The sequence below is a fragment of the Pelobates fuscus genome, chromosome 2 (assembly GCF_036172605.1).
Source record: "Pelobates fuscus isolate aPelFus1 chromosome 2, aPelFus1.pri, whole genome shotgun sequence".
In the NCBI taxonomy this organism is placed as follows: domain Eukaryota; kingdom Metazoa; phylum Chordata; class Amphibia; order Anura; family Pelobatidae; genus Pelobates; species Pelobates fuscus.
In genome coordinates this window covers 416,251,826-416,279,104 of record NC_086318.1, presented here as the reverse complement: position 1 = coordinate 416,279,104, position 27,279 = coordinate 416,251,826, and the positions used below count along the sequence as shown (strand labels likewise).

The window sequence follows — 27,279 nt, the reverse complement described above, 5'->3', positions numbered from 1 at the left end:
ACCAACGATACAACACCTTCCTGCTAATCTCTATGTGAGATGTATTTAGTGTTAGGTGTTTGTGAGCAGGCAACAGTTGGGACCATGCTTCGTTAGATATGTCTAGGTTTAACTCTTTCTCCCAGGCTTTTGCAAAGCTTAAAGCTTTTGGTGGTTCCTTGATTCTAGATTGTTTATATAGGAGAGACAGTAGTTTTTGTGGTGGTTTTTGGGCCAAGCAGATTTTTTCTCTCAGTCAATGTGTTGACTTGTTGAGGTGCCCTATCGGTATCGACATGTTTCCTCGCCCATGACTGTATTTGTAAATAAGTAAAGTAGGCTTTGGGAGGTAGATCAAACGTTTTGGACAGTGAATTGTAGTCCAGTATGCGGCCATCTGAGATTATCTGAGATAAACACTTAATCCCACTGTTATGCCATAGACCATGGTCAAATCCGGGAATAAGGATGTGAAACGCTTGGGTTCGTAGCGCTGGGGAGATATATGAGGCAGGGTAGTGTTCTTTAATATGTCTGTCCCATACCGAGAGTGTCGCTGCTGTGGTGGGGCATATGTTCTGATATCTTGGTCTTTTATGCTTGGGAATCCAGGCCAGGGTGGACATTGCCATCCCGCCAGTGTGTGCCATTTCTATTTGATGCCATGGTGGTGGTGTTGCGTGGTGGAAGGTTGTTATGAGGGTGCCCATCAAGCCCGCTGTGCAGTATTTCCTGATGTCTGGAGCCCCCATCCCACCCTCCTTAAAAGGCCTATACATGGTAACCGCCGCCACTCTGGGTCGTTTCCCTCCCCATATGAACCCATTCAATAAGCCTTGGGATCCTTAAAAAAGTGTTGTGGTATGCGGATTTGAAGTGTTCGGAATAAGTACTGTAGCCTTGGCAATATCATCATTTTTGCTGCCGCTATTCTCCCCAACCACGAGATGTATTTCCCTTTCCAGCTATGCAGCTGTTGTTTAATATCAACAAGTAAGTTTAAATAGTTTGCTTTGTACATCTTCCTTATTGTGGGTGTGAGGTGTATCCCTAGAAATGTCAGGTGGCCCTTTCTCCAGTCATATGTGTGTTTGCTCTTTAGTTTAGTGAGTTGTTCTGTGGTGAGATTAAGGCCCATGGCTTGCGTCTTACTGATATTAAGTTTATAATAGGAGCAGTCACTGAACCTTGTTAGTATTTTTTGGAGTTGCGGTAATGTGGTTTCGGGTTTAGACAAGGTAAGCATTACATCGTCGGCGAATAGGGTGATCTTATGTGTTTTCCCACCTACTTTGATTCCTTCAATGTCGTGGGAGTCTCTTATATGTTGTGCTAGGGGTTCTAATGCCAGTATATAAAGCAGTGAAGAAAGCGGGCATCCCTGCCTGGACCCATTAGAGACATGGAATAACTTGGAGGTGAAGCCTCCATTCGTTATCTTCGCTGCGGGATTATCATATAGTGCTGTTACTAGCGTAATGAAACATTTTGGGAAGGCAAACTTCCTCAATACGGCTTCTAGATACCCCCAGTGCAGCCTGTCAAACGCTTTCTCGGCGTCTAATGACAGTGCCACACTGGGTTCCCCCGTTGTCTGGATACTCTGGAGGATGTTGACCAGTTTCCTGGTCCCATCTGAACCCTGCCTGCCCCGAACAAAGCCTACTTGGTTGTCTCGGATTAGTTTGGGAAGAATGTTTCCCAGTCTATTGGCGTATATTTGCGCCAGTATTTTTAAGTCCGTATTTAGGAGTGATATTGGCCGTAAATTCTGGCATTTATGTGGTGGTTTCCCAGGTTTCTGTAATGTTGTTATGTGGGCCAGCAGCATCTCTTGTGGTATTTTCCCTGTCTTGAGGATAGTATTGTAAAGTTTTTGTAGTGTGGGGGTTAAAAATGTGTGAAAAGGTCTTATAGTACAAATTTGTAAAGCCATTTGGGACAGGTGATTTCCCCTTTGGGAGGGCTTTGATTATGTGTGTTATTTCAGTCGTAGTAATGGGTTCGTCCAAGAAGGTTCGGTCCGCCTGTGTAAGTTGCCTTGTGTGGGCTTCTTCTAGGAAGGTGTTAATGTCCGAGGCGAGTGGTTGGTGTGTGTGTTCATTTCTTTTTAGGTTGTATAACGTATCATAGTAATCTGATAACATGTCATTGATTAACATGTCACCTTATTTCCTAGTGGGTTTAAAAGGAACGGTATTTTTGCATTTTGTCTTTTCTGCCGCAGAAGTGCTGCTAAGGCCTTCCCTGCTCTGTTCCCCTGGGTATATGTTGTAAGTTTGAGCCTGTGTGCTATAGTGGCTGTGGTGAGTAGGTGGATGTCATTCAACTGTCCTTTAAGTTGGTCTATGCGCGGTTGCTTGGATGTGGTTGGGTTTAGGGTATGTGCAGAGGTTTCGTCCCTAAGCGATCTCATAAGAGTTATATATTCTTTGTTTGCTTGCCTATTTAGATGGGATGCTTGGCTGATCATGAGACCGCAAATAAATGCCTTATGCGCCAGCCACGTTGTGGCTAATGGGACATCAGGTGTGTCATTTATCGAGAAGAACGAAGTGATTTCTTCGGTAAGTTTGGTGCTAAAGTCTGAACTGTGTAAGAGTGCTTCGTTCATGCGCCAGGGTGTGGATCCGCGAGATTGGAATTGATCTTTTAAGGTTAACATTACTGTGGCATGGTCAGACCAGACTATAGCTCCTATCTCACTGTGTATAGCATTCGACACTATGTCACCCGAGACAAATATAAAATCAATTCTAGAATATGTTTTGTGTACTGAGGAATAGAATGTGAATTCTCGATCATTCGGGTGTTGTGCCCTCCATACATCATACAGATTGTGTTCCAAGAGAAGTTTTACCAGTGCTGTCGCCTGTTTGCCTAATGTTTTACATCTTGGGGACTCAGCCGACTGTGTGGTATCCAGTCTGGGCTGCATTATGTGGTTCAGGTCTCCACAGAGGATTGTGGAGGAGGGATAAGTGGTGGGGATTTTGTGTAGGACCTTTTCTAGAAAATGTATCTGCTCATTATTAGGGCTATATACCCCCACTAGTGTGTATAAGGCATCATTGATTTTGCAGTGTATTATGAGATATCGACCCTGTGTGTCTTTTTTGAGGCTCAGGAGCTCAAATGTAACTGATGCATGAATGAGGAAGGACACACCTCTAGATTTAGATGAGTAGGTGGAATGGTATTGCGTGGGGTAGTCCCTACTCGCGAAACTAGGTACCCTGTTGTGTACAAAATGTCTCTTGTATGCACAGTATGTCTGATTTTGTGCGTTTTGCGTCGTCAATAAGGAGCCTCCTTTTGTGTGGTGTATTTAAGCCACGAGTATTGATAGTTTGTATCTTCATAAATTGTGTTTAGGTTTGCAACTGTGCAGTACAGTATAGTGTAGCGTCTGGCTATCACTTCCCTCATGCTGAGTAGGAGGTCGTTGTGGCGTCATTAGTAGCAAAGTGGGTGGGCCAGGACCCGCCACATTTTTGTGTCGTAGTGTGAGGGCGGATGGGCGACGATGCCGGTTAGGATTTTTATCGGACCTTCTGGAGGTTTTTAGCCGATCATGGGTATCTCTGGGTGGGGAAGAGGAACTTGGGGAAGGAATTTTAACTATATACAGAACGTCTCTCGCGGAGACGGTGTGTGGTTTTACCACATCCGGGGGATAGAAGAGAGGGTTCTCTTCCATTGGCATGGCTATTGGGCACCTATATTTGCATTAGTGTGCTGCATCTTCAGTGAAGTAGGTACGTCTAGGTCCATGGTGTGGATCCTGGCGTATTCAGTGCCGACAAGTTCGGCAGGGTTGGGTAGTCCTATCCTGTGTCGGGCTCATCTAAGGCCCTACCCGGGGGTTCAACAGTGAGGGTTATGCATGTTGATGTGCTGGGGGTGTGCACTCTGCCCCCGCCTATTTAGGTCAGGTGCACGTACGCAGCCCCAGCAGCTTACATTATATACATTCCAGTATAAACAAATATTCAAGAACAGTTTTCCCATCAAGACCTGTCTGTTTCTCCCACCGCTAGCATCCCCCCCCCCCCCACCCCCAGTCCTCTTGAATCACCTCAGTTCACACATACAGAGAGCCTGGGTTATCAGGCCCCCCGTTACCTTGTGGTGTTTTTTAGAGCCCATCACACAGGACGGGTCGGTTGTACATTTCAGTTCATATGTATGGGACATTTTGATCTCCCAAATTGTATTTAGAAAATACCATAATGGCAACATTAGGTTATACTTGAAGATATTTTCTCACAATTTAACAATTTGGGAGCACATCTGCGGCAAACCTAGACGTAAATCAAAAGGTATTAATTTGTGATCACAATTTTGTTTCCTCTTAAAGTAAAATTTAATTCTAAAGAAGCTTTACCCCTTCAAAGTCGTCTACCACTCGAATATATTTGAAAATGATCTACCTCACTGGAGTGTAATTCAAACAATAATATTCCAGATCTGATAAACTACGCCCATTGCAATGGACAAAATATTAAACATTATTAATCATAGACACACTGCACTGGAGAAAATCCAGAAAAAAAACACAAATATTCTAGGTAGACTATTATAGGACTCATCCTGGACTCTCTGGATGCTGATTGACTATTTACCCACATTGCCACAGGCTGGAAGAGAAGTCTTGAAAACTTAAAGCAACAGGTGGATACTGGATCACATTTCACTTCATACAAACTATAGGTTTAAAAAAAAAAAAAAAAAAAAGGGGTTTTGTTTCGAGTGAGTGATTATTTCGGTGGTTTTGAATACCCCCTCCAGATGACAAAAATCAAGTGTTACTTGTGTACTCTACAAAAATATATCCAAAAAACTCTACACATACACCAGAAAAAATAGCAAAAACTGCAGACGGGAAAGCTGTGCCCTTTCTTTTGTTCCTATGTAGCAGAGGACAGACTGTGGCGTTAGTGACAAAGGGGTCGCCATTACCAATTCAAAAGCAAAAGATCATCTCTGCACATGCTGATTGACAATCTGAAAAATCGTTCCATTGTATTATCTGGTAACATAGCAACAAAAAGGAATATATTACTGTCAAAGCAGCAATATACATGAATGAAAGAATATACCTGATAAATTGATGTGTTCCCATTTCACATTTTTGTCTTCATTGCTGCTGTCTTTAATGTTGGGCACATCATGCTAGAGAATTTTTTTTTGCCAACAATTGAAAAGAATGTTTTATAGATTATAATTTTATGGCCACTGAATAATTACAGTTTAGAGACTATATATTTGGCAGTTAGCCCAGACTTCTCTCAGTGTAATCAAACACAATTTGTGACATCACCTAGAGGATTACATGGATCTGTAGCACTCAAAAAAATCTATTTATGTTTTGCGGACACACTGTCCCTTTGCCCTAACATTTGACACTAGTAGTCAAGGCCACAAATTGAAAATGTTGTTCATCAAGATTGGTGAAGAAAGACAGAGCAATCAGGGATTTAAAATGATTGATCAGGTATAAATAGCAGTCATTCATTGATACTGTTAAAAGCAAGTAGCTATCGTCAATCATATTTAGCTGCATATTGAATGGATTCTATTCCATCTTCAGAATGAGTCATAATTTGCACTTTCATTTGTACCTTCAGTAAAATAAAGCTTCCAGCCTTTGTACGGAATGTACTTGTCCAGTGTAGTCTGTGTTAATCGAGGTTTAGCACTTGATATACCTGGAAAAATAATTCAGGATTTATTTTTACTTTTGTGCATGAGGCTATAAAATGTTAACATAAATAGATTGATATTTACCTCTGCACTAACAAAAAATGTGTGCATGATTAAAAAAAGGGCCTTTGTTATGCTAAAGAATTAAAAAATAAAAATAGAAAGATTCTTTAAGTTCTAAAATTGAAACCCTTCCCAACATTAGGATGTTCCAGGGATGTGGAATTTACATCATCTGGTGCCCAGGACATGCCTTTCTGGGTACCGGGCAGGAAGATTGTTGTATTCTTTTAGCCCTGTAGTTGGCAAGTGGCAGTGCTGCCTTTGGGGGAGAGTTGTTGCCGGGCAGGGAGTGTATCTTCAGCAGAAGAAAAGCCGGACTGGCCCATCCGGAAATACCTTACCAGAACCAGCTGCAGCTCACTGGTGGCTCACACCAGTGGCTGCTGCCACTCCTAACGATGCTCTGGACAAAAAGCCACTGGGATTCAGCTTGACGTCATATCCTGGCAGTCCACACATTGTTTATGGGAAGAAGGTGAGGGACAGGCTGCTGCTGGTAATTAGTGCTATATGTGTGTCAGAGAATGTGAATATGCGATGATTGCCATGATTGTGTAGTAGGTTCCCACTGCTTCTCTATGTGAAGCATTCAAATGAACCAGAGATCATCTGGATAGATGATCTCAGAAGAGGAGAAGCAGGCAGCGAATGCCCAGTCCTGCATTATCAGTGGGTTTACCAGTGTTCTGGGTGTTTTATGCTTTCAGGGAGGCTAGACTCACATCGTCTCCATGAAAACAATAGTTTCATTTTCACACACATCTTACAACAGTCTGTTTACTTTAGAAGTATTTATCTCCTGCTCTGTTAACTGAACATTAATCACACACAGGAGACTGATGCATGTTCTAGCACACTATTGACGGAGCAGGACATAAGAACTTCTAAACTGAATGTAATAAGGAAAGCTAAAAATGTTAGATTATTTTCCAGGAAATGTGTACAGAGGCTGTGTGAGTCTCAGCCAGGGAAAGTGTGGCTTGGGCTGCAGAAACAAAGTGACTAACTCTTCAATGGCAGATAAATTAACAGTGAGATTACAGGGGCATGAACTGTACTCCAAAACCACTTTATTAAGCTAATGTTTTTGGTGCTTTGAGTCCCTTTAACTGTGAGGCATCTCAGAACATTATAGTTGTTGTCATGAAATGATACACTTACAAGCAGAATCTCTTCCAGCATTACTATTCCAGTTTCCACCTTGTCCTCTCCCATTGCCTCTCCCCCTCCAGGGTCGACCTCTCCAGCCTCCTGAGTAATGACTGCCTCCCCCTCTCCATCCTCTATCTCCTCCTCTCCAACTCTGGCTCATCACTATATATTCAAGAGAAACACAGAAATAAAAAACAGTGATCAATGTAATATTTAAATGGGGAACACCAGGCACAACATTTACTAGTACAGGAAGTAATGGCAACCTTGAAAGGATGTTCAGCAAATGTTAAAGGGAAGAAAAACAAAAATTATCTCTTGCTTTTACACCACTCTTTTGTCTACTTCCTATTAGTTCTGTGAAGTGTACACATGACTATACACAACATACCGTTTTCCCCCGAAAATAAGACATTCCCTGAAAAAGAAAAACTAACTTATTTTGGGGGGATGCTCGAAATATAAGCCCTACCCTGAAAATAAGGCCTAGTTGCTAGTCACTACTTTGCTAATCTATGTTCAGTGAATTTTCCCTAAACATAGATTTAAGGAATTCCATTCGCGAGTAAGCTTGTCAATGTTCGGGAAAGTTTCCCCGAACATAGATATGCAAGATCCAATTTGCGAGTAAGCTAATCTATGTTCGGTAAAGTTTCCCCGAACATAGATTTGCAGGATTCCATGGCTTAGTTAACTGGTCTATGTTCGGGGGAATTCCCCCAAATGTAGACCTGCTTTCGAGCACATGCTTGCCACTGTTTTTCCCCAGAAATAAGACATCCACCCAAAATAAGCCCTGGTGCATTTTTCGGGGAAATTCCCCCAAATGTAGACCTGCTTTCTAGCACATGCTTGCCACTGGTTTTCCCCAGAAATAAGACATCCCCCCAAAATAAGCCCTGGTGCATTTTTCGGGGGACAAATTAATATAAATATCCGTTCTTATTTTCGATGAAAGATGGTAGCATGTACAACATTTTTTAAATCAATGTAATGCACTAACCAAGAATTGCCTAAAATCTCCTAAGGGAACCTGTGCAAGGATGAGCTCGGATTATGAAGCTGGAAACCTGAAAACATTTAGGTTTAAAAATAAACACTACAACAATACATTCATTTTTTTATTTTAAAATGTAATAAGTGCAATTCAGACAGATGGTAAAAATGCACCCTTAAACATTTATTTAACAGATTTAAAATTGAGGGGGATTAAAAAAATAGGTTAAAAAACAAACAAACAAAAATACGCAATAAACATGCATTCTTCCAAGGTTCCCACCTGTTTAATGGGTTTGGATGCAGAGACTCCCACACCAGGAGGAAACTGGTAACCCTTAAATCATTTCTGATAATAAGTGGAACTGTTCTGTAACAATGTACTGTTATTGTATAGTCCAGTTCACTGTCAGACACACATAGTCCACGTTTGGCGCTTCCTCACATTTATCTGCTTCCTCAGGGGCAGCTGTACAGCCTTTCTTCATAGCGATCACTAAAGCAGAAGTTTCTCTTCCTCTTTATCAGTATCAAATATGTCCAACTTTGGATGGAATTCATTGCTGATCGGTCAGTGGTCCAAAGACAAATGGAATTGGAGTTTCTACCTAAAGTAGAGATTTCTACTTTAGTAATATCTGTGAAATTAGGACCCCAGGTATGTACCAGGTATGTCCTGAATTCATAACAACTATCGTGTGCAGTGGTGGTTATGGTGCTTGGAGTGTTCCTTAAAAGGACAGCATGCACCATATCTAGCTACAGCTCATTGAAGTTTTTATGGTGCAAAAGGGCCTTTGGGTATCATCGCCTTGGTTTGTAGTAAACCATTTTCAGGTTGTTTTGCACAAACCAGGGTCTACCAAAAACACAGAAATCAAAATTGTTTCAGGTGATCTGTAACAATTATCCAGTTAGGTTACGGTCACAGCTCCGCTATTTTAGCCTATATCTTGCCATTCATATTTCGTTTGTTATAACTTGACGTTTAGAGAATAAGCTCAACGAATACAAACCCAAAATGATAACTTTATGCAACAACACCTGATTTGCAAAAATTCTGCAACAACATTATACTCACAACTTGGCTATTTGAGCATAAATTTTGCATTTTTCTTTTCAATTTAATACATTTCATCTTTTAATGATTAAAACTCCACCCAGTTAAATCACGGTGAACGGTAACAAATTCAGAGGGGCTTTTATTCACTAAACATCAAATTGCAGTGACTTTAAAACCAACCTGTGACATTTAAACTGAAACAGCCCGTGCTGTGACAATAGCAGCGATGGAGAATGTTTCCAAACCCGTACATTTTGCCGTAAAGGGGTACTGTTATGCTCCCCTTAAACAAAAATGAGTATTTCAAAGTTAGAATTTTTGTGAAATACTCATTCTGACTGTGTTGGAATAGGAATATCACTGAAATTCTAACCCAGTCAAAAGACATACAGAGACAAAGTAGGGGATACTTTGTCTCTGTATTTCTACTCCGCATGACATTCTTCAACTCAAAGCGGAGTCTAAGAGTCAGTCCCATGGAAATGGCTGTGTCTACGGAGGACCCAGGGGTCTCTCGGGATCCCCCACAGAACTCATTGCTGAACTCTCACGCATGCGCACGAGTAGAGCAGTGACATTGGCTCCTGGTGCAGCTGAAGCAGAGCAAAAAAATATGTCAGCGACTTCAAGGGACAAGTTCAGGAAAGTAAGCTCACCTTTATCTGCGCCCCCCACCCCGTGGCCAACGGACCATCAGCGGCGATGTCACAATTGGGGGACTTTGCAAATTTGCAATTAAGTTTTAAATTCACCACAATCCCCTGATCAGCAAATAAATCTGAAACGGTGTCGGTACCAACATGGCTCCATATGGAAATCGTGCTATTTTGTCCTAAAAGTTAACCTTCTCTTTGAATGTCTGCCAATTCACAGTTTTAGTGAATAGCCCTCCCACAGACCTGGTGTCAGTCTCTGCTGCTGCTGCCATGACTATACTCTACCTTCACTCTCTGCTCCCCTTCTGCCAGCAGTTCTAGTTTACCGCCGGCGTGACGTCACTGCCGTGCGTCAGGCCTGCACCGGTTACCATAGCAACCGGACCATTTTTTTTTTTCATTTTTTTTTTAAAGCACTTTCTTATACTGTAAAAAAAAACAAAAAAACAATTTCCCGTCACTGTGCCCTCTGTGACTACATTTACATACATATTATCACAAAATGCTGGGTATAAATGCCAACCCCAGGTCTCCTTCTGAGTGCTGGCTAAACAATGCCCGTCAGCCAAAGACATCACAGTGGGTGTAGCAGGGCGGCAAGGAAGAGCATTCACCGGGTTTATTCTTATTTTGATGCCAGTAAGTTGGCATTACTTGTCACGTGATGCTGGCCGAGCAGTCGTTCGGCGTTCGATGCTCTCGGCGGCTCTCCCTCGCCTTCCCTGCAGAACCCGGAAGCGGTGTGTTCAGTGAACACGTGGGTTGGTGCTGGTCTGAGCGCTGGGCTGGGAGTGCAGAGAGGAGAGCCGCTATGGAGGACAGTGTCCCGGCTGGCGGGGAGCTGATTGGGGAGGGAGACTTCGTGGTGCTGAAGAGGGAGGATGTGTTTAAAGCAGTCCAGGTGCAGAGGAGGAAGTGAGTCCAGCATGGGGACTGGGAGCCATGACTACATTATTATTATTATTTTATTTTCTGTATTATAAGGGATTCCAAATGTTGTGCTGAAATAGCCGGCCTGGAAACACAGCTCTGGGTTGGATATTACTGTATGTTCCAATTTGGCTAAAATTTTAAACCTGAACTCCCAGAATTGCAATTTTCATGATGCATACAGTACGGTTTGTTAATGCAGGGGTCACACGTGTCCAATACAGGGACATGCAGAATATGAGCAGGTCATTGTGTATGGATAACGTGTGGTACTCAAGTTGGCGAGCAAAATCCCCCCCTACAATGGCTAGCTGGATTTTTACTGTAAAACAGGATTTTCCCAACGCAGGCCCTTCCAGATGTCCCTGAACATCAAGTCCCATAATTCTTTGAATAATGTATTTTGCCAGAAAATCATGGGAGTTGTAGTTCAGCAACATCTGGATGGATTTTGGAGAACCCTGCTCAGAAGGAACTTCTCTCTAAGATTGTTGACTTGTTGTAAATGAACAAAAATAATTTTGTGGTCCAGTTGACACTTATGCATGAGAAGAGGACTAGCAGAATTGTGTTCCCTTTCCCCTTATATTAGGATTATTATTATTTATATAGCGCCAGCAAATTCTGTAGCGCTGTACAATGGGATATACATTGGGTAACACTTGTCTTCCCTCAGAATATCATGCCAAGGAATTCTTAATTCTCCCAGCTTGAGTGTGCACAAAGTACACTTTTTATTAGAATGCTGAAGGGTGACTAGTTCTATATTATAAGAAGAATCCCAAATAATGTACATTTAAAAAAAGTCATCCAGATCACGTCATCTCAATGTCTTATTCTATTTTAAATGAAGAAAAAAACGCATCTGTTTGCTGACTATATGTAATTTATTGCTAAATCTTCAATTCTTAAAGGAACAGCTTTGTGTTTTTAACATTATGGTTCTAGTGGTTGTCACTCAGTGGGGCTAGAGGGACTTCCTGGTTGCTGTCCTCTAAAGATTGCTAGACTGACTTTAGTTGAAAGCTCTCCATAGAGATGTATGTGAGGAGATGCTGATTGGCTTAGCGATTGTCGCTCATGACACTCCAGTGCTTCCATATGGGGAAGCATTGAATTGGCTGAGATCTTCAATATTGATGACCTATGCCAGCATAGGAGTGGCGGCTGCAGCGTAAGCGAATAGCTTTAGTTTCTAATATCTGGGGAAGGAGTGGGCTGAATCTAACTAGCTAGTATGACAATGTCGCATTAGCAACACATTCTAGTGTTTTTAGTGCTAGAGTGTTTCTTAATCTATATCCATATCTAATGGCAGAAACCACAGCTCAGCTCCAGCTCTGTAGGTATCCACTAATGTGGCTTTCTGGGGCCAGTCTAATTTTTCCCATAGAGAAGTACTGGGGTCCTATGGTCCATACTTTGCATTCTTCATGAGAATGCTTCTCATGCTCAAAGTAACTAAGGAAGCGAACCCTTCGAAAGGCAATTGCTACCTCTTAAACTTAGCTCCGCTGAGCTAAACCACCAAGAATTAACAGGACCTGGTGTCTGATTGACACACATGGGGGTGTCAATTAGACAATCTGGATCAGAATTCTGCGCTGCATAAGTCACATGTGCTGAGGGGGAAATTTGCCTTTGGCACACAAGTGCAAATTACTCTTGTTGTACAATGTTTCAAACAGAAACACTGCACTTCCAGACTACTACCACCATAACCACTTCAAAAAGCAGAACTGGTCATGGTGGTTGGAGTAACACTGCAGAGAACAGATCTGTATCTAGCGTGTATAGTGACTTACATTAGTGATCACACATGGCTGCCAATCCTTCAAAAATAAGCCTGATCAGAGGTGTTATTCTTGAAGAGATTGTGTATGCAGAAGTAGAAAACTCTGTTTACTCCTTCACTTTCCTGTATCATGGCGTGCGTATGTACATGTGACTGTTTTTTTTTTTTTTCTCATCTCTGTCACATTTTAAGTGGATGGGTTTATTGTACATTTAAATGACAAATAAACTTTTAACAACACGTAGTCCGTATAAACCATGTTAGAAATGAAATCGTACTTGATTGAGGCAGAGAGTAGGAACGACTAATATAATTTGAATCCCCTTTAGAATGTTTAAAGCAAAATTATAACCCTATCAAACATTCATGGAACCATAAGGTGTTTGTTTTTTGTTTTTTTTACTTGTTAGCACTGAATTGAGTAATGAATCAAATATAGGTAAAACAGCCAATATAATTCTGTTTTTGTGCCTCATCATTTTTAATTAAGATTCAAGCAATTGTACATTTTACAAAAAAATTACAGTATATTCTGTTATTTGTTTTCAGTTTAGAGGTAACTGTGAAAGTGTGGCCTTTTGAGTACTATATATCTGTAGCATAAAGGAGCCGCAATGCCATGACTTAAAATCTAGCCAGTCTTGGTGTACCCAACTCTAATTTAATATACACTACATTTAATCTATACCTAATGCTTGCAAAATTAATTCAAAATGTATAGATTGGAAGAAAATCATAATCCTCCCCTACCTGTCAATCATTTTTGGACAATGATTTATATGGTGAATAAATTACTGACAAGTAGAGCAGGAGAACCCACCTACAAGTGGTGGTCCTGTCCCAGAGCATAGCAATTACACCCTAGCCAGTGCTTCTAGGAATGGAGTCACTAGCCCAGTGGCATTGTAGCCAGTGTTGAAGTTTTAGAGTTGGATTCCCTTGGGCCAGTCTGGGCCAAGACAAAGGAATGACCGGTAATGGGTGTTACAGTTGTGAAAGCCGCTCAGCTGCAGGTGATAAATTCTATATTTAAAGCCATTGGGGGCAATTTCAGCTGTCATGCCAAGTTCAGTTTAACGTTGATTATATATATGTTTCAGTAAAGCAGATGTCCACAACTTGAATGGATAAGCCTGACGGACATGGCAATTAGAGTCCAAAATGGGAACAAAATGGATTAGTGGATTTGCAGATATTTAATTGTGTGCCAGTACTGCTGTTTTTCGATTTCAGTTTGTTTGAAACAGATGTGAACATCATACACGTTAGGAGTGAGTTATAAAATGGTCACAAAGTAGAACGGTCGTTGTGGGAAAAGGTGGGATGTGCATATTGAATACTTTTGATTCTGTGATGGCTACCGTAATAAGTGTTTCAAACCAATTATTCACTTTCCTGTCAGCAATATTTTTATGTATCTCCCCATCATGTTTGTTGTACTAATTTGTTCTGCTCTCATTTACAGAAAAATCATTTTTGAAAAGCAGTGGATTTATTTGGATAACGCCGTTGGTAAAAATTATGGCACCACATTTGAGATTTTAGGAGGTGGAAATCTTCAAACAAAAAGAAACGAAGCTGCTGCAACAGGTGATAAATGTATATTTTTATATCTTTAATGCAAAAGAACAAATGTAATATATTGTTGCCATAGTTGCCGAATACTAAATTTGTTCAGTTTAATGTCAGTTTAAGTTCTTCGGCAAAATATCATGAAATCTAATTATAAAACACGTTTTATTCACTGAACATGGAATTGTAGAGAATTCACAGTAAAAATGTAAATGTTGGGCCACATTATCTAAGTTGTCTCCAAATCTTGGTTCGGTGAATTACCAAATCGCAAATCTGTGTTTTATGTACAACTGTGCAGTGTCAACAGGGCTGCCCTTACACAGTTCAAGGCCTAGGCCCCCAGAACCCGTCTCAGAGTCTGCTTACAAGGCGCCCACATCGGAGTCCACTCATAAGAAATGTAGTGTTTGTGTGTAGCGGATGTGTTGTGTGTTATTGTAGAGCAGACCTGCACAACTTGGCAGTAGGTATGGGGACAAAATTTGAATAGGCTAAACTTCTTCTGGCCACAGGTATTTGTCGCCTCAATGTCTAATGATTAAACTATTTTTATAAACCCTATTATAAAAATTACTTTGCTAAGTAGTTCAAGTTTGAATACATTTTTCAGGTTTTCTTGCCGTTAATGGGATGTATGTGTACACTTCTTGTCAGTCCCTGTTTATCCCTTGTGTGTAGTTTTGGTGTTTTGCATAGAGTTGTAGTGTTTTAATACATGGGGTGTAAGATTTGCATTTGAGTGCATTGGTCTGTTTGAATGTAGTGTTGACTTTTAAATGTGGATGTACATTTGTGTGAAGTATTGGTGTTTTGAGTGAAGGAATGTATGTGTATATAATTTTGGAATATGAATGCAGGACATGCTTGCACGTAGTGGTGGTGTTTGATTGCTGGGATGGATGCACATGCACTACCATATAAATACTTACAGATCTACCTATTAACACACAAACACACAAATACATAAACACACCTTTGTACACAAGATACACACACACACACACACACACACACACACACACACACGTAAGAAATACCTGCAGTGTGTGTTTGTGTGTAAGGAATGCATTGTTTGTTACTGTGTGTATGTGTATATATATATATATATATATATATATGTGTGTGTGTGTGTGTGTGTGTGTGTGTAAGGGATGCATTGTGCGTTAAAGTTTTTGCGTAAGGGATGACTTGTGCGTTCCTATGTGTAGTACGTGTGTGTGTGTGTGTGTGTGTGTTCGTGTGTGTTCGTGGGTCGAGTGGAGCAGCTGTGGCTCGCCGGTCCCCTTACATGTGTAGGGGTTTTGCCCTCCTGATTGGGAATATAAAACCAGTTATGAAAAATAGTTAAGCTAGAAACATTATCCACCATCTGTAACAAATGTTAAAGCAGGCTGCTTTGTAAGGTTATGATGGTCATAGCCCTAGCTAGTCTCCTGTGCTTTTTTCCATTATGTTTAAAAGAGATGCCAAAGGAGGAAATAGAAACCTAAAATCTTTTAAATGTAAGGATTGCATCTATGAACAAATGAAAAAGTAGCCAAATAATACTATAGATAGGCAAAAGTATTTATTTTCATTCCCTATTAGGTACAAGGTATCAGCTACCTTGCTCCTTATAAATTGCATTTTGTTGTACCTGTGTGTTTAATAATTGGTGGTTGATTGGACATTAAAGAGTTTCTCCAAGCACCATCACCACTTCAGTGATTTGAAGTGGTCATGGTGCCTAGTCTTTTTTTTTTTTTTTTAGGCAGCCTTTAGCTTTGAAACCTTGTACATAGAGAGATTAACCCCTTCATGGGCTTGCTGCAGGGCAGGCGCTTCCTATAGGCAGATTAGACAATGGCCAAGGGCGCTGTATGAGAGGTGGCGTCCGCAGGGGCTGTAATACTTTCTGAATCCCCCATGAGATTATGCTGGCAATATTCACTGACCGAGACCCTGCTTCCACCTGTGATATAGCTGCTAGCGCCCTCCCCTTACTGCTGCAGCCCTCCTTCTTGTATTCAGCAGATTATCGGAGTTACGATTGTAACTCCGCCTCTCCCCGCCCACAAACACTTAACTGCACCCATCCCACAACGAACTCTGCCTTCCTCCGCCCAAACATTTTAACTCTGCCCCCGGTCTGCCTTTTCCCCCATCCTCCCAAGTCCAGGAGGTTTGAAGAGGAGGGCAGTGGGAGGGCAAAGCTTCTGAACTGTTAGGGAGTACTTGAGAATTGGGTTGGGAACCACTGCTCTAGATTCATGGCCACCAAGACTCTGTGTGACGCCATACCCGGCAGCCAACAAAAGGCAGAGTGAGCATGGGACAGGCTGCTGCAGGTAATGTCACCTGTGTGTTTGTGTCAGAGAATGTGTAGTTTGTGTGTGTGTATAGGTCAGTGTTAAAGGACCACTCTAGGCACCCAGACCACTTCAGCTTAATGAGGTGGTCTGGGTGCCAGGTCCTTCTAGGGTTAACCCATTTTTTCATAAACATAGCAGTTTCAGAGAAACTGCTATGTTTATGAATGGGTTAAGCCTTCCCCCTATGTCCTCTAGTGGCTGTCTCACTGACAGCCGCTAGAGGCGCTTGCGTGATTCTCACTGTGAAAATCACAGTGAGAGCACGCAAGCGTCCATAGGAAAGCATTATGAATGCTTTCCTATGTGACCGGCTGAATGCGCGCGCAGCTCTTGCCGCGCGTGCGCATTCAGCCGACGGGGAGGAGAAGAGGAGGATCGGAGGGGGAGAGCAGGAGGAGATCTCTCCGCCCAGCGCTGGAAAAAGGTAAGATTTAACCCCTTTCCAGAGCCGGGCGGGAGGGGGTCCCTGAGGGTGGGGGCACCCTCAGGGCACTCTAGTGTCAGGAAAACGAGTATGCTTTCCTGGCACTAGAGTGGTCCTTTAATGTGCAGTGTGTGTGTGTGTGTGTGTATGGGTCAATGTATGGATCCACTATAGTCCCTTTAACTAGTAGATTGAAAAAGTAAAATCCATAAACCTGTATGTGTCTATAAAGCAGTCATTTTCTTGACTAACAGAAGAGGCAGACGTGCTGTACCAGAGTGCACCCGCCTTCTCCCTTTCTCAGTGAGCTGAACTATAGCTCAATGGGGAACATAGTAAAGCTGTGATTGAATGTGCATGTGCACAACTGTGGCCCCAGAACAGAGGCTTCTCAATCAGAAGCCTATGATTTGGAGGACTTGCAGAAAAATAAGCATATTTTCCTTTAAGGTATATCTACTTAATTGTTAAAGGAAATTTGTGGAATATTTCCTTTTGGAGCTTAGTGCAAAAACTTATGACACGATGCAACAATCTTATGAGGGGGTGGCAAAATGGATCTTTGCTTAGGGCAGCAGAATTCCTTGCACCGGCCCTGCTTGCTAGTGTCAAATCTGTGCAAAATTTGCTTCTGGCATCAGCATGCACAACATGCTGGCACCAGAAAGCCAATAGCAGCAGAGTCCGCACCGCTCACCCACTCCGTGCTGCCATTGTCCTGCCCTTAGTCTGTCCAGTGAGGGGGGTGATGTCGCCAAGGAGGATAAGGCTGAGGTAAATTTTTTTGTATAGGTGGAGGCAGACCAGCACAGATGGGTTTACTACTGCCAAAACCAGCGTTTTATGAAAACCCTGATTTTTGGTTTGAGTAACCCTTTAAACCTATGGGATTGTTTTCTCTTTTTACTGCTGTAACCAATTTATTTTTATCTTTCTTTTTTTCTTTTACAGAGCTGAAGGAAGCGGGAGCTGACAATCGTAATATAGTTGATGATGGAAAATCTCAGAAACTGACTAGAGATGATATAGAAGCATTAAAGGAAAAGGGTATAAAAGGCCAGGTAATGCAAATTTGTTTACATTAATGGCCTATTATTATTATTATTATTATTATTATTTTTTCTTTATTTTTGCTGTGAATAAAATAACAGAAGAGCTAGCGATACCATGACAGCAAGAGCAAACACGATAGAATGTAACGGCAGATAAGGGCCATTCGGCCCATCTAGTCTGCTCCATTTTCTTAATACTTGCAATAAGATCAACAGAGCAAAACATAAGCATGGAAATCTAAAGATTCAGGCTAGAATTCTGCACCTATTATTATTTTTTAACACATTAACCTCACTGATTTTAACAGCCTTTATCCTCATATCTAGCCTTTAAATCGATGAAACAATCTTAGAACCCAATAGTTTTTTTTTTTTGTTTAGTTTTTTTTAACTTGTTAGCATTCTACTTTGCATCAACTAGCAATCAACTATGAAGCATTTTATATTTAAAGGGACACTATAGTCACCTGAACAACTACAGCTTAATGTATTTGTTCAGGTGAGATCTATAGCTCCCTGCAAGCAATCTAATGTAAACACTGTATTTTCAGAGAAAATACAGTGTTTACATTGATAGGAATACCTCCAGTGGCTGTCACTCAGACGGCCACCAGAGGGACTTCCTATCATGCAGGGCCCTAAAAAGGCCCTGTACACGTCAGACGTATTAAGATACGTCTGACGTGTGCAGGAGAGAGAAGGCACTGTGTGCGCGCCTTCTCTCTCCAGCCTATCAGAGAGGAGAGGGGGCGGGCAAAAAACGCGAGCTGAGCTGTCAGTCAGCTCAGCTTGCGGCCGCGCGCATGCGCAGTAGTGCGCTCAGGACTTCAGAGGGCGGCATGAATACCGCCCTCTGAAGTCTGTGCGCATGTGTGGCAAAGTCGCGCATGCGCACAAGGGAGCAATGACGCTTCTCTCAGAGAAGCGTCCTATTGGCCCCCGCGATTTCGTCATTTCGACGAAAAAGGGGGTGCGGCATGGCTGGGAGCTCGGCGCTGGAACGGAGGTAAGTTTTTAATATAAAAAAGCATCGAAAATGATTTTTTATATTTGAAAGTACATATAAAAGCAAGAAGGAAGGCTGGGGGACCCGTCTTTCTTGCTTTTGTATGTAGACTATAGAGTCCCTTTAACCCCTTAAGGACCAAACTTCTGGAATAAAAGGGAATCATGACATGTCACACATGTCATGTGTCCTTAAGGGGTTAAGGAGATTGTGCATGTTTTCTGCTTTTGATACCCTGTTGCTATTTTGTTTGTGTACTGCAGATTGACATTCTCATTTTACGGGCTTTATATTGTATTCAGTGGGGTCATTCACTGAACACCGACCTTTCAGCTAGCATCATGATCTCTGATCTAAGACCGTATATCGCTTGACTTGGGCAGAGCGGGGGTAATGATGTAATTGTAAAATGTTGTACTGCTACAGTCTTTCATTTCACCATAGTGTTAAGCAAAATACAAATCTGAGCCAGCGTTTCTTCGTTCTGTGTAGTTTAGTAATGATAATATAAATTAGGATTGATACGTTGCAAAGCACACCATTCCAAGGAGAGAAGGCTTCTGGACTTAGGCCGCACAGAACCTGCAGCAGAAATTGTCTTGGCAGCAGTACGGATACATTTCAATTCCTGCTGGCAGTAAATCCCAGAATAATTGCTGTATAAGTCACAGTAACACTTCTGCAGCCTGAAGTGTGCTTTGTGGATAAATGTATACTAGACATATGGCTTCCTACTGTGCACATCACAGGAAAGTATTGATTTTCTGCTGCTTTTTTTAGACAAATAGATGAATTCTTGTGTGAGATATAATTCAATGCTCGAGCTATAACCAAGGGAGACTAACCTGTAGCTCTTCAAATGCCTTTTCGCTATCTTTCCATGTCCCACAGCCTGAATACAAATCTTGGACATTATAGTTACCGTATGTAAGGCAAAGCATACAGGGACAGACACAAACACTGCAGTTCACGTTTGTTTAAAGCCACGGTACAAACGTTCTTAGTATTCTTGAAGCAGGTACCATAGAATAGCAACACAGGGCGAGCCGAAACCTTAAGCATTATATATATTTGCACAGTAATGGCGCAGCTTTGTTTTGAGTGCAGCTCTTATCTTTATAACACTTGAGAATTTTGTGCTTAGCAGCTGCTGTATTTTGTTTTCTGTGAGATTTACTGATTTTATTTACTTTTGAATAGATATATACACTGTTCCATTAAACAATAATTCAGCTAACTTCATTCCCTATTCCGTGAGATAATACAACAATTTAATTTCTCCCAAAGTCCTAAATATTTAATATTTACTCACTGACCGTGTGTGTTCAATTATTTTTCTGTTAGTGTACCACAAGTCCTGTAAATGAAGGGGATATTTTCACTGTCTGGCTTTCCTATGAATAATAGACAGTGTGTGTCGTTTCACAGTGAGCTATTTGTGTGTGTTTTTGAGAGCAGATATGAATCTTTTATAGTTTGTAGCTAAATCCCTATCCGCACCTAACTGCCCAAAAGCCCCAAAGCATTTTCTCTTTTGTTGTCCATGCTCTCAATTGTTTGTAAATCTTCAGTAATCTTTCCAGATAAAGTTTGCATAGTTACATAGTTAGATAGCTGAAAAGAGACTTGCGTCCATCAAGTTCAGCCTTCCTCACACCTGTTTTTTGCTGTTGATCCAAAAGAGAAAAAAAAAAAAAAAAAAAAAAAAACCCAGTTTGAAGCACAATTTTGCAACAAGCTAGGACAAAAAATTCCTTCTTGACCCCAGAATGGCCGTCAGATTTATCCTTGAATCAAGCAGTTATTACCCTACATTGAAAGATTATATCCTTGAATATTCTGTCTTTGCAAGTATGCATCTAGTAGCTGTTTGAACATCTGTATGGACTCTGATAAAACCACTTCTTCAGGCAGAGAATTCCACATCCTGATTGTTCTTACAGTAAAAAAAACTTTCCTTTGCCTTAGACGAAATCTTCTTTCTTCCAGTCTAAACGCATGGCCTCGTGTCCTATGTAAAGTCCGGTTTGTGAATAGATTTCCACACAATGGTTTGTATTGGCCCCGAATATATTTGTATAATGTTATCATATCCCCTCTCAGGCGACGTTTTTCTAAACTAAATAGGTTTAAATTTGTTAACCTTTCTTCATAGCTGATATGTTCCATTCCTTTTATTAATTTTGTAGCCCGCCTCTGCACTTTTTCTAGTGCCATGATATCCTTCTTTAGAACAGGTGCCCAAAATTGCACAGCATATTCAATATGTGGTCTTACCAGTGATTTATAGAGAGGCAAAATGATATTCTCGTCCCGAGAATGAATGCCCTTTTTCATGCATGACAATACCTTACTGGCCTTGGCCACTGCTGATTGACATTGCACATTGTTGCATAGTTTGTTGTCTATAACAATTCCCAAGTCCTTTTCGTGTGTTGTTATCCCTAATTCACTTCCATTAAGGGTATACGTTGCTTGTGTATTCTTTACGCCAAAGTGCATAACTTTGCATTTTTCAACATTAAATTTCATCTGCCATTTGAGTGCCCAGTCCTCCAGTCTATCTAAATCCTTCTGCAGCAAAGTAATATCTTGCTCACATTGTATTATTTTACAAAGTTTTGTGTCATCTGCAAACACTGAAACATGACTTTCAATGCTGTCTTCAAGATCATTTATAAAAATGTTAAATAGAAGGGGTCCCAGAACAGACCCCTGAGGGACACCACTTGCCACCTCTGTCCAGCTTGAAAATTTACCATTAACGACAACTCTTTGTATTCTGTTTTTAAGCCAATGTTCTACCCAAGAACAAGCATTTTCATCGAGACCGATTTCCTTGAGTTTGAACACTAATCTTTTGTGTGGAACTGTATCAAATGCCTTGGCAAAATCCAAATAGATCACATCCACTGCAACACCCTGATCTATACTTCTACTTACTTCTTCGTAGAACGCAATCAAGTTAGTTTGACATGACCTGTGCTTCATAAAACCGTGCTGATTTTTGCTGATAACCATATTCTTCTCAAGGAATTCTTGAATATTATCCCTTAATAACCTTTCAAATATTTTACCAGCCACAGAAGTTAAGCTCACAGGTCTATAATTTCCAGGCAAGGATTTTGAACCCTTTTTGAATATAGGAACCACATCTGCCTTCCTCCAATCCTCCGGAACACTTCCTGAAAGAAAAGAATCTTGAAAGATTAAAAACAGAGGTTCACTTATTTCTACACTTGGATACCGTCAGGCCCTGGAGCTTTGTTTATATTAACTTTCTTTAGTTGCTGCAGCACATTGTCTTGAGTTAACCAATTACAATTATTCTGCAAGTTTTTAGTAGCAATCATTTGCACATCTATTGCCATGGGTTCTTCTTTAATATATACAGAGGAGAAATAGTTATTTAGAATTCCTGCCTTTTCTTGGTCTTCATTAACTAACACCCCCGTTTCAGTTTTAAGTGTACCTATACTTTCATTTTTGAGTTTTTTGGAATTTATGTACTTAAAAAATGCTTTGGGGTTGGTTTTGCTCTCTTTAGCTATCATTTTTTCATTTTGAAGTTTAGCAAGTTTAATTGCCTTTTTGCACGCATTATTTGCTTTCTTATATCTTTTATAAGATGCATCTGATTTGTCTGATTTTAATGCTTTAAATGCCCTTTTCTTATTTTTAATCTCTTGTTTTACTTCTCTACTAAGCCACATTGGTTTTAATTTGTTTCTTTTATACTTATTTCCCAATGGTACATACTGAGAAATGTACCTTTCTAATATTTGTTGGAAGATGATCCATTTATCCTCAGTGTTCTTTTCACTAAAGAGTTTATGCCAGTCAATATATTGTAAAGCTTCCCTTATCTTATTGAAATTGGCCTTTTTAAAATTATATGTTTTAGTATACCCCATGTGCTTTTGTTTTTTTGAGTTTATTTCAAAGGACACTATATTGTGATCACTATTTCCCAAGTGCTCACCTACTTGAATGTTGGTCAAAAGATCAACGTTGTTTGTTAAAACCAGGTCCAGACAAGCGTCCATTCTAGTTGGTGCTTGTACAAGTTGTAACATGAAGTTGTCATTTAACAAGTTTAAAAACCTAATTCCCTTTGCTGAGCTACTAGTCCCTATGTCCCAATTTATGTCTGGGTAATTAAAATCTCCAATAATTAAAGTGTTACCAAGATTTGCAGCTTTCTCAATTTGCTCAAACAGCTGTTGTTCCTCGTCAATATTAACATTAGGTGGTTTATAACATATCCCAACCAATAGTTGGTTTCCCTTCTTTTCCCCCAAGCAGATATTTACCCATAAAGCTTCCACATTTTCCTCATCGCATTCAATTTGCTTAAGATTTGGCTTTAAATCATGGTTGACATACAAACATACCCCCCTTCTTGTTTTTCCTATCCTTCCTAAATAATGTGTACCCATTTAAGTTAACTGCCCAGTCATGTGTCTCATCCCACCATGTTTCAGTTATGCCTATTATATCATATTGTTTAGTGTATGCTAATGCCTCTAGTTCCCCCATTTTGTTATTTAGGCTCCTTGCATTAGTAAGCATACATTTAATATCATGCGTCTCTTGTTTATTTTGTGAATTACCAACATTACATAGCTTCTCTGTTTTGAGCTTGCCCCTCCCCCCGTCTCCACCCTCCTTATACTGTTCTAAAGCCCATCTCCTTTCTGTCCTATCTCCATTTTGTAGATTGCTATGACCCTCCCCCCCTACTACTAGTTTAAAATCTCCTCCAACCTTCTAGCCATCCTATCCCCCAGCACTGCAGACCCCCTTCCGTTTAGGTGCAATCCATCACTACTATATAGGTTGTACCCAATCGCAAAGTCGGCCCAGTGCTCTAAAAACCCAAAACCCTCCTTCCTGCACCAAGACTTCAGCCACGCATTAACCTCTCTAATCTCCCGCTGCCTTTCCACTGTAGCACGTGGCACAGGTAATATCTCAGAGAATACCACCTTGGAGGTCCTTTTCTTGAGTTTGCTACCTAATTCCCTGAAATCATTCTTTAGGACCTTCCATCTTCCTCTTACTTTGTCATTGGTACCAACATGGACCATGACCGCTGGGTCATCCCCAGCCCCTCCCAATAATCCATCCACTCTGTCAGCAACATGCCGGACCCGAGCACCCGGGAGACAGCAAACTGTCCGGTTGAGCCGATCAGAGTGGCAGATTGCCCTATCTGCTCTCCTAATGATAGAGTCCCCTACCACCACAACCTGTCTTGCCTTCCTTACATTTTGATCCCCACCCGTACTAGAGGGGCTGTCACCTCGGCTGTTAGAAGTAACAGCTTCCTCTAATACAGCTACTCCTGAGCTGATGCTCCCAACATCTTCCCTCAAACGGGCAAATCTGCTAGGTTGCACCAAATCAGGACTAGCTAGCCCTTTCCTCTTCCCTCCCCCCCTGCTTCCTCTCCCCACTGTCACCCAGCTACATGCCTGTTCCCCATCCGTCATATCTCCTCCCTCTCCACTACCTGACCCCACTAAACTCTGCTCAGTCAGCAGCAGACTCCTCTCAAGACAAAAGGTTAATTGACTTAAAGGGACACTATAGTCACCTGAACAACTTTAGCTTAATGAAGCAGTTTTGGTGTATAGAACATGCCCCTGCAGCCTCACTGCTCAATCCTCTGCCATTTAGGAGTTAAATCACTTTGTTTATGAACCCTAGTCACACCTCCCTGCATGTGACTTGCAGAGCCTTCCATAAACACTTCCTGTAAAGAGAGCCCTATTTAGGCTTTCTTTATTGCAAGTTCTGTTTAATTAAGATTTTCTTATCCCCTGCTATGTTAATAGCTTGCTAGACCCTGCAAGAGCCTCCTGTATGTGATTAAAGTTCAATTTAGAGATTGAGATACAATTATTTAACACTTTTTTTTTTTTTACTATTAACAAAAGGGTCCCCAAAAAAACATACTTAAAGGGGATTTCTAGGCACCAGAATCTGCTTACTATAGTAATTCTGAGGCAAAGAGACTGTCCCTGCAGGTTGAGCTGTGTCAACAATACATTACAGCCTAATACCACCTCCACTGGCTGTCTCTCAGAAGGCATCCTCTTCAGCTGATTAGGGCAGTGCAGTGATTGGCGTGCATGCGCATTAGCCTCCTATCTATGGGGCTTTAAGGTGTACACTTTAAGGAATAAGGTATGTAAATTGCCATTATATCACTCTAACACTAGGAATGCATGTTTACATTCTAGGGATCGACCGATATTGATTTTTTTTAGAGCCGATACCGATATTCTGTGAACTTTCAGGCCGATAGCCGATATAATTTGCTGATATTCTGTATATTTACCATTTTGGAAAATAAAAACGATTTCTAAAGGTAAATGCCCAAAATATACATGCCAAGTGTAGTGGATGCAGTGTGTTTAGACAGGGGAGCTGTGTGTGTTTGTGTAGTGGATGCAGTGTGTGTTTGTGTAGTGGATGCAGTGTGTATATAATGAAAGCAGAGTGTTTGTGTAGTGTGCGTAAAGTGAATGCAGTGTGTGTGTAAAAGTGAATGCTGTATATACTAAATGCAAAGTGTGTGTGTTTGTGTAGTGTGTTTATATAATGCATAGTGTGTGTATATAGTGCAGTGTGTTTGTGTAGTGTGCATTATATAAACACACTAAACACACACTGCATAATATACACACACTACACAAACTCACACTGCATTATATAAACACACTACACACACACTGCATTATATACACAGTGTGTATATAATGCAGTGTGTTTATATAGTGTGCACACTACACAAACACACTGCATTATATACACACACTATGCAAACACACACACTGCATTATATACACAGTGTGTTTGTGTAGTATGTGTATATAATGGAGTGTGTGTGTGTGTGTGAGGGGGCATTTCTTATATTTTTATATTTAATTATTATTATTTCTGTGTCCCCCCCTCCCTGCTTGCTGCCTGGCCAGGGAGGGGGGATATAGCAGTCCCTGGTGGTCCAGTGGCATTGGCTGAGCTGTGGGGTGGCGGGCAGCAAGCATTTACTCACCTCCCAGCAGCTCCCTGTGTAACTCTCGCGGCCAGCGCAGAACGTTGCCATGGTAACCCGTGGCAACGCTCTGACGGCCGTGGGTCTCACGAGAGTTACACTGGGGTGCTGGAGGAGCTGCTGGGAGGTGAGTAAATGCTTGCTGCCCGCCCCCCCAGGACCTGGCGGTCCTAGGAGGTATTATCGGCAATATCGGTATCTATATTGGCCATTACCGAATATCGGCCGATTATATCGGTAAAACCGATAATCGGTCGATCCCTATTACATTCCTAAATTAGAATGTTACATTGTTCTCCAGATGTTATGAAGCCTCTTGACTGTCTAAGTAATATGGGAATTGTAGTTCACAATTATTGCTGGTACCAGTGCTAGCCATACGCAGCACTTGTTGAATGTATCACAGTAATATAGATGTGAACTAGAATTGATGAGGCTGGTTAAAGTAGTGGTAACATATCACTGCCTTACAACCTAGAAACCCAGGTTCAAGTTATTATTATAATGAGTTGAAAAACTAGGAATATATGGCATTCTTGAGAATCTCCAAAGTAATGAACAGGGATAATCATTGTAGTTTATTGTTATTATTAATAGAATGCCACAAGGCAGTAAACAAGAAGATAAATCCATATACAAGAAAGTATACAAGAAAGTATACAAGACACTTTTTCAGCTGTTAATATAAAATAAAGGTTAAGCGGATGATACCGGATGGCAAGAATGTAACCGAGTATGTTGTGTGTGTTAGATAAATTATGGTTAGAACACATTTCCAGTAAATTCCTGCAGAATATGCAATATCAACAGGTGGAATGGTAACCAACGACAGGATGGAGACAGCCTTATTCAACAGCAACAAGCCACTTACCTGACGTTGCCTTCTTTCTTACCATATGTAGTGCCCTTATCTAGCCCGGTTCCATCGCCACACTGTAATGTTTTTTTATTGGTGACAGTGTGTCCTCACTAAATGTTCTAAAGCATCCTTTATAATGGCTCTACATAATGAAAGTCTTCGTGCATTGTTGTCGGCTTGGCGGCCTACCGCAGACCTGCAGACATTGTGCGGCTGCTTTCTATTGAAATGTGAGGTTTTCGCATTGTATGCGATGTGATAATGCAGTATTTTGTTCCAGTTAATATACTTTTTAATCACAGCCTTTGAGCAGCTATAGAATGCCGAGTACTGTATTTACACGCAGCATCTCTGTATCTTGAACCTAATAGTATCAATTACTACAAATGTAACAATCCTGTGTGAATGTGTTTATTATTGCAGCTTTAATAAAGTGTAGCTGACATGGTCATATCCTTGTTGCAGAAAATGTTAAAACTTAATTGGGAATCTTACGTTCTTTACCGTTTCTGTGTTTGATACGTTTCACTCAAGGGACATTTTGAGAATTCTCAAAGTAAGAGTTTGTCGGTTTAATCAGTGATTTTTATTTTTTTCATTTATGTGTAT

At 41.0% G+C, this 27,279-nt stretch overlaps 2 protein-coding genes across 3 annotated transcripts in view; one reads left to right on the top strand and one right to left on the bottom strand.

Moving 5' to 3' along the window:
• MCM8 (minichromosome maintenance 8 homologous recombination repair factor) overlaps positions 1-8,381 on the bottom strand; it is a 59,818-nt gene extending 51,437 nt beyond the window's left edge. The window contains exons 1-3 of the mRNA XM_063443999.1: positions 8,342-8,381; positions 6,910-7,062; positions 5,604-5,690 (exon numbers count right to left, since the gene is read on the bottom strand). Coding sequence (XP_063300069.1) covers positions 5,604-5,690; positions 6,910-7,060 — 238 coding nt within the window. The 5' untranslated portion in view covers positions 7,061-7,062; positions 8,342-8,381. The remainder of the gene's footprint in view (positions 1-5,603; positions 5,691-6,909; positions 7,063-8,341) is intronic.
• A 1,962-nt stretch (positions 8,382-10,343) lies between these two features.
• TRMT6 (tRNA methyltransferase 6 non-catalytic subunit) overlaps positions 10,344-27,279 on the top strand; it is a 35,247-nt gene continuing 18,311 nt past the window's right edge. For both annotated transcript variants that reach the window (XM_063444001.1, XM_063444000.1), the window contains exons 1-3: positions 10,344-10,530; positions 13,806-13,930; positions 17,642-17,751. In XM_063444001.1, the coding sequence (XP_063300071.1) occupies positions 10,427-10,530; positions 13,806-13,930; positions 17,642-17,751 (339 nt within the window). In that variant the 5' untranslated portion in view covers positions 10,344-10,426. The remainder of the gene's footprint in view (positions 10,531-13,805; positions 13,931-17,641; positions 17,752-27,279) is intronic.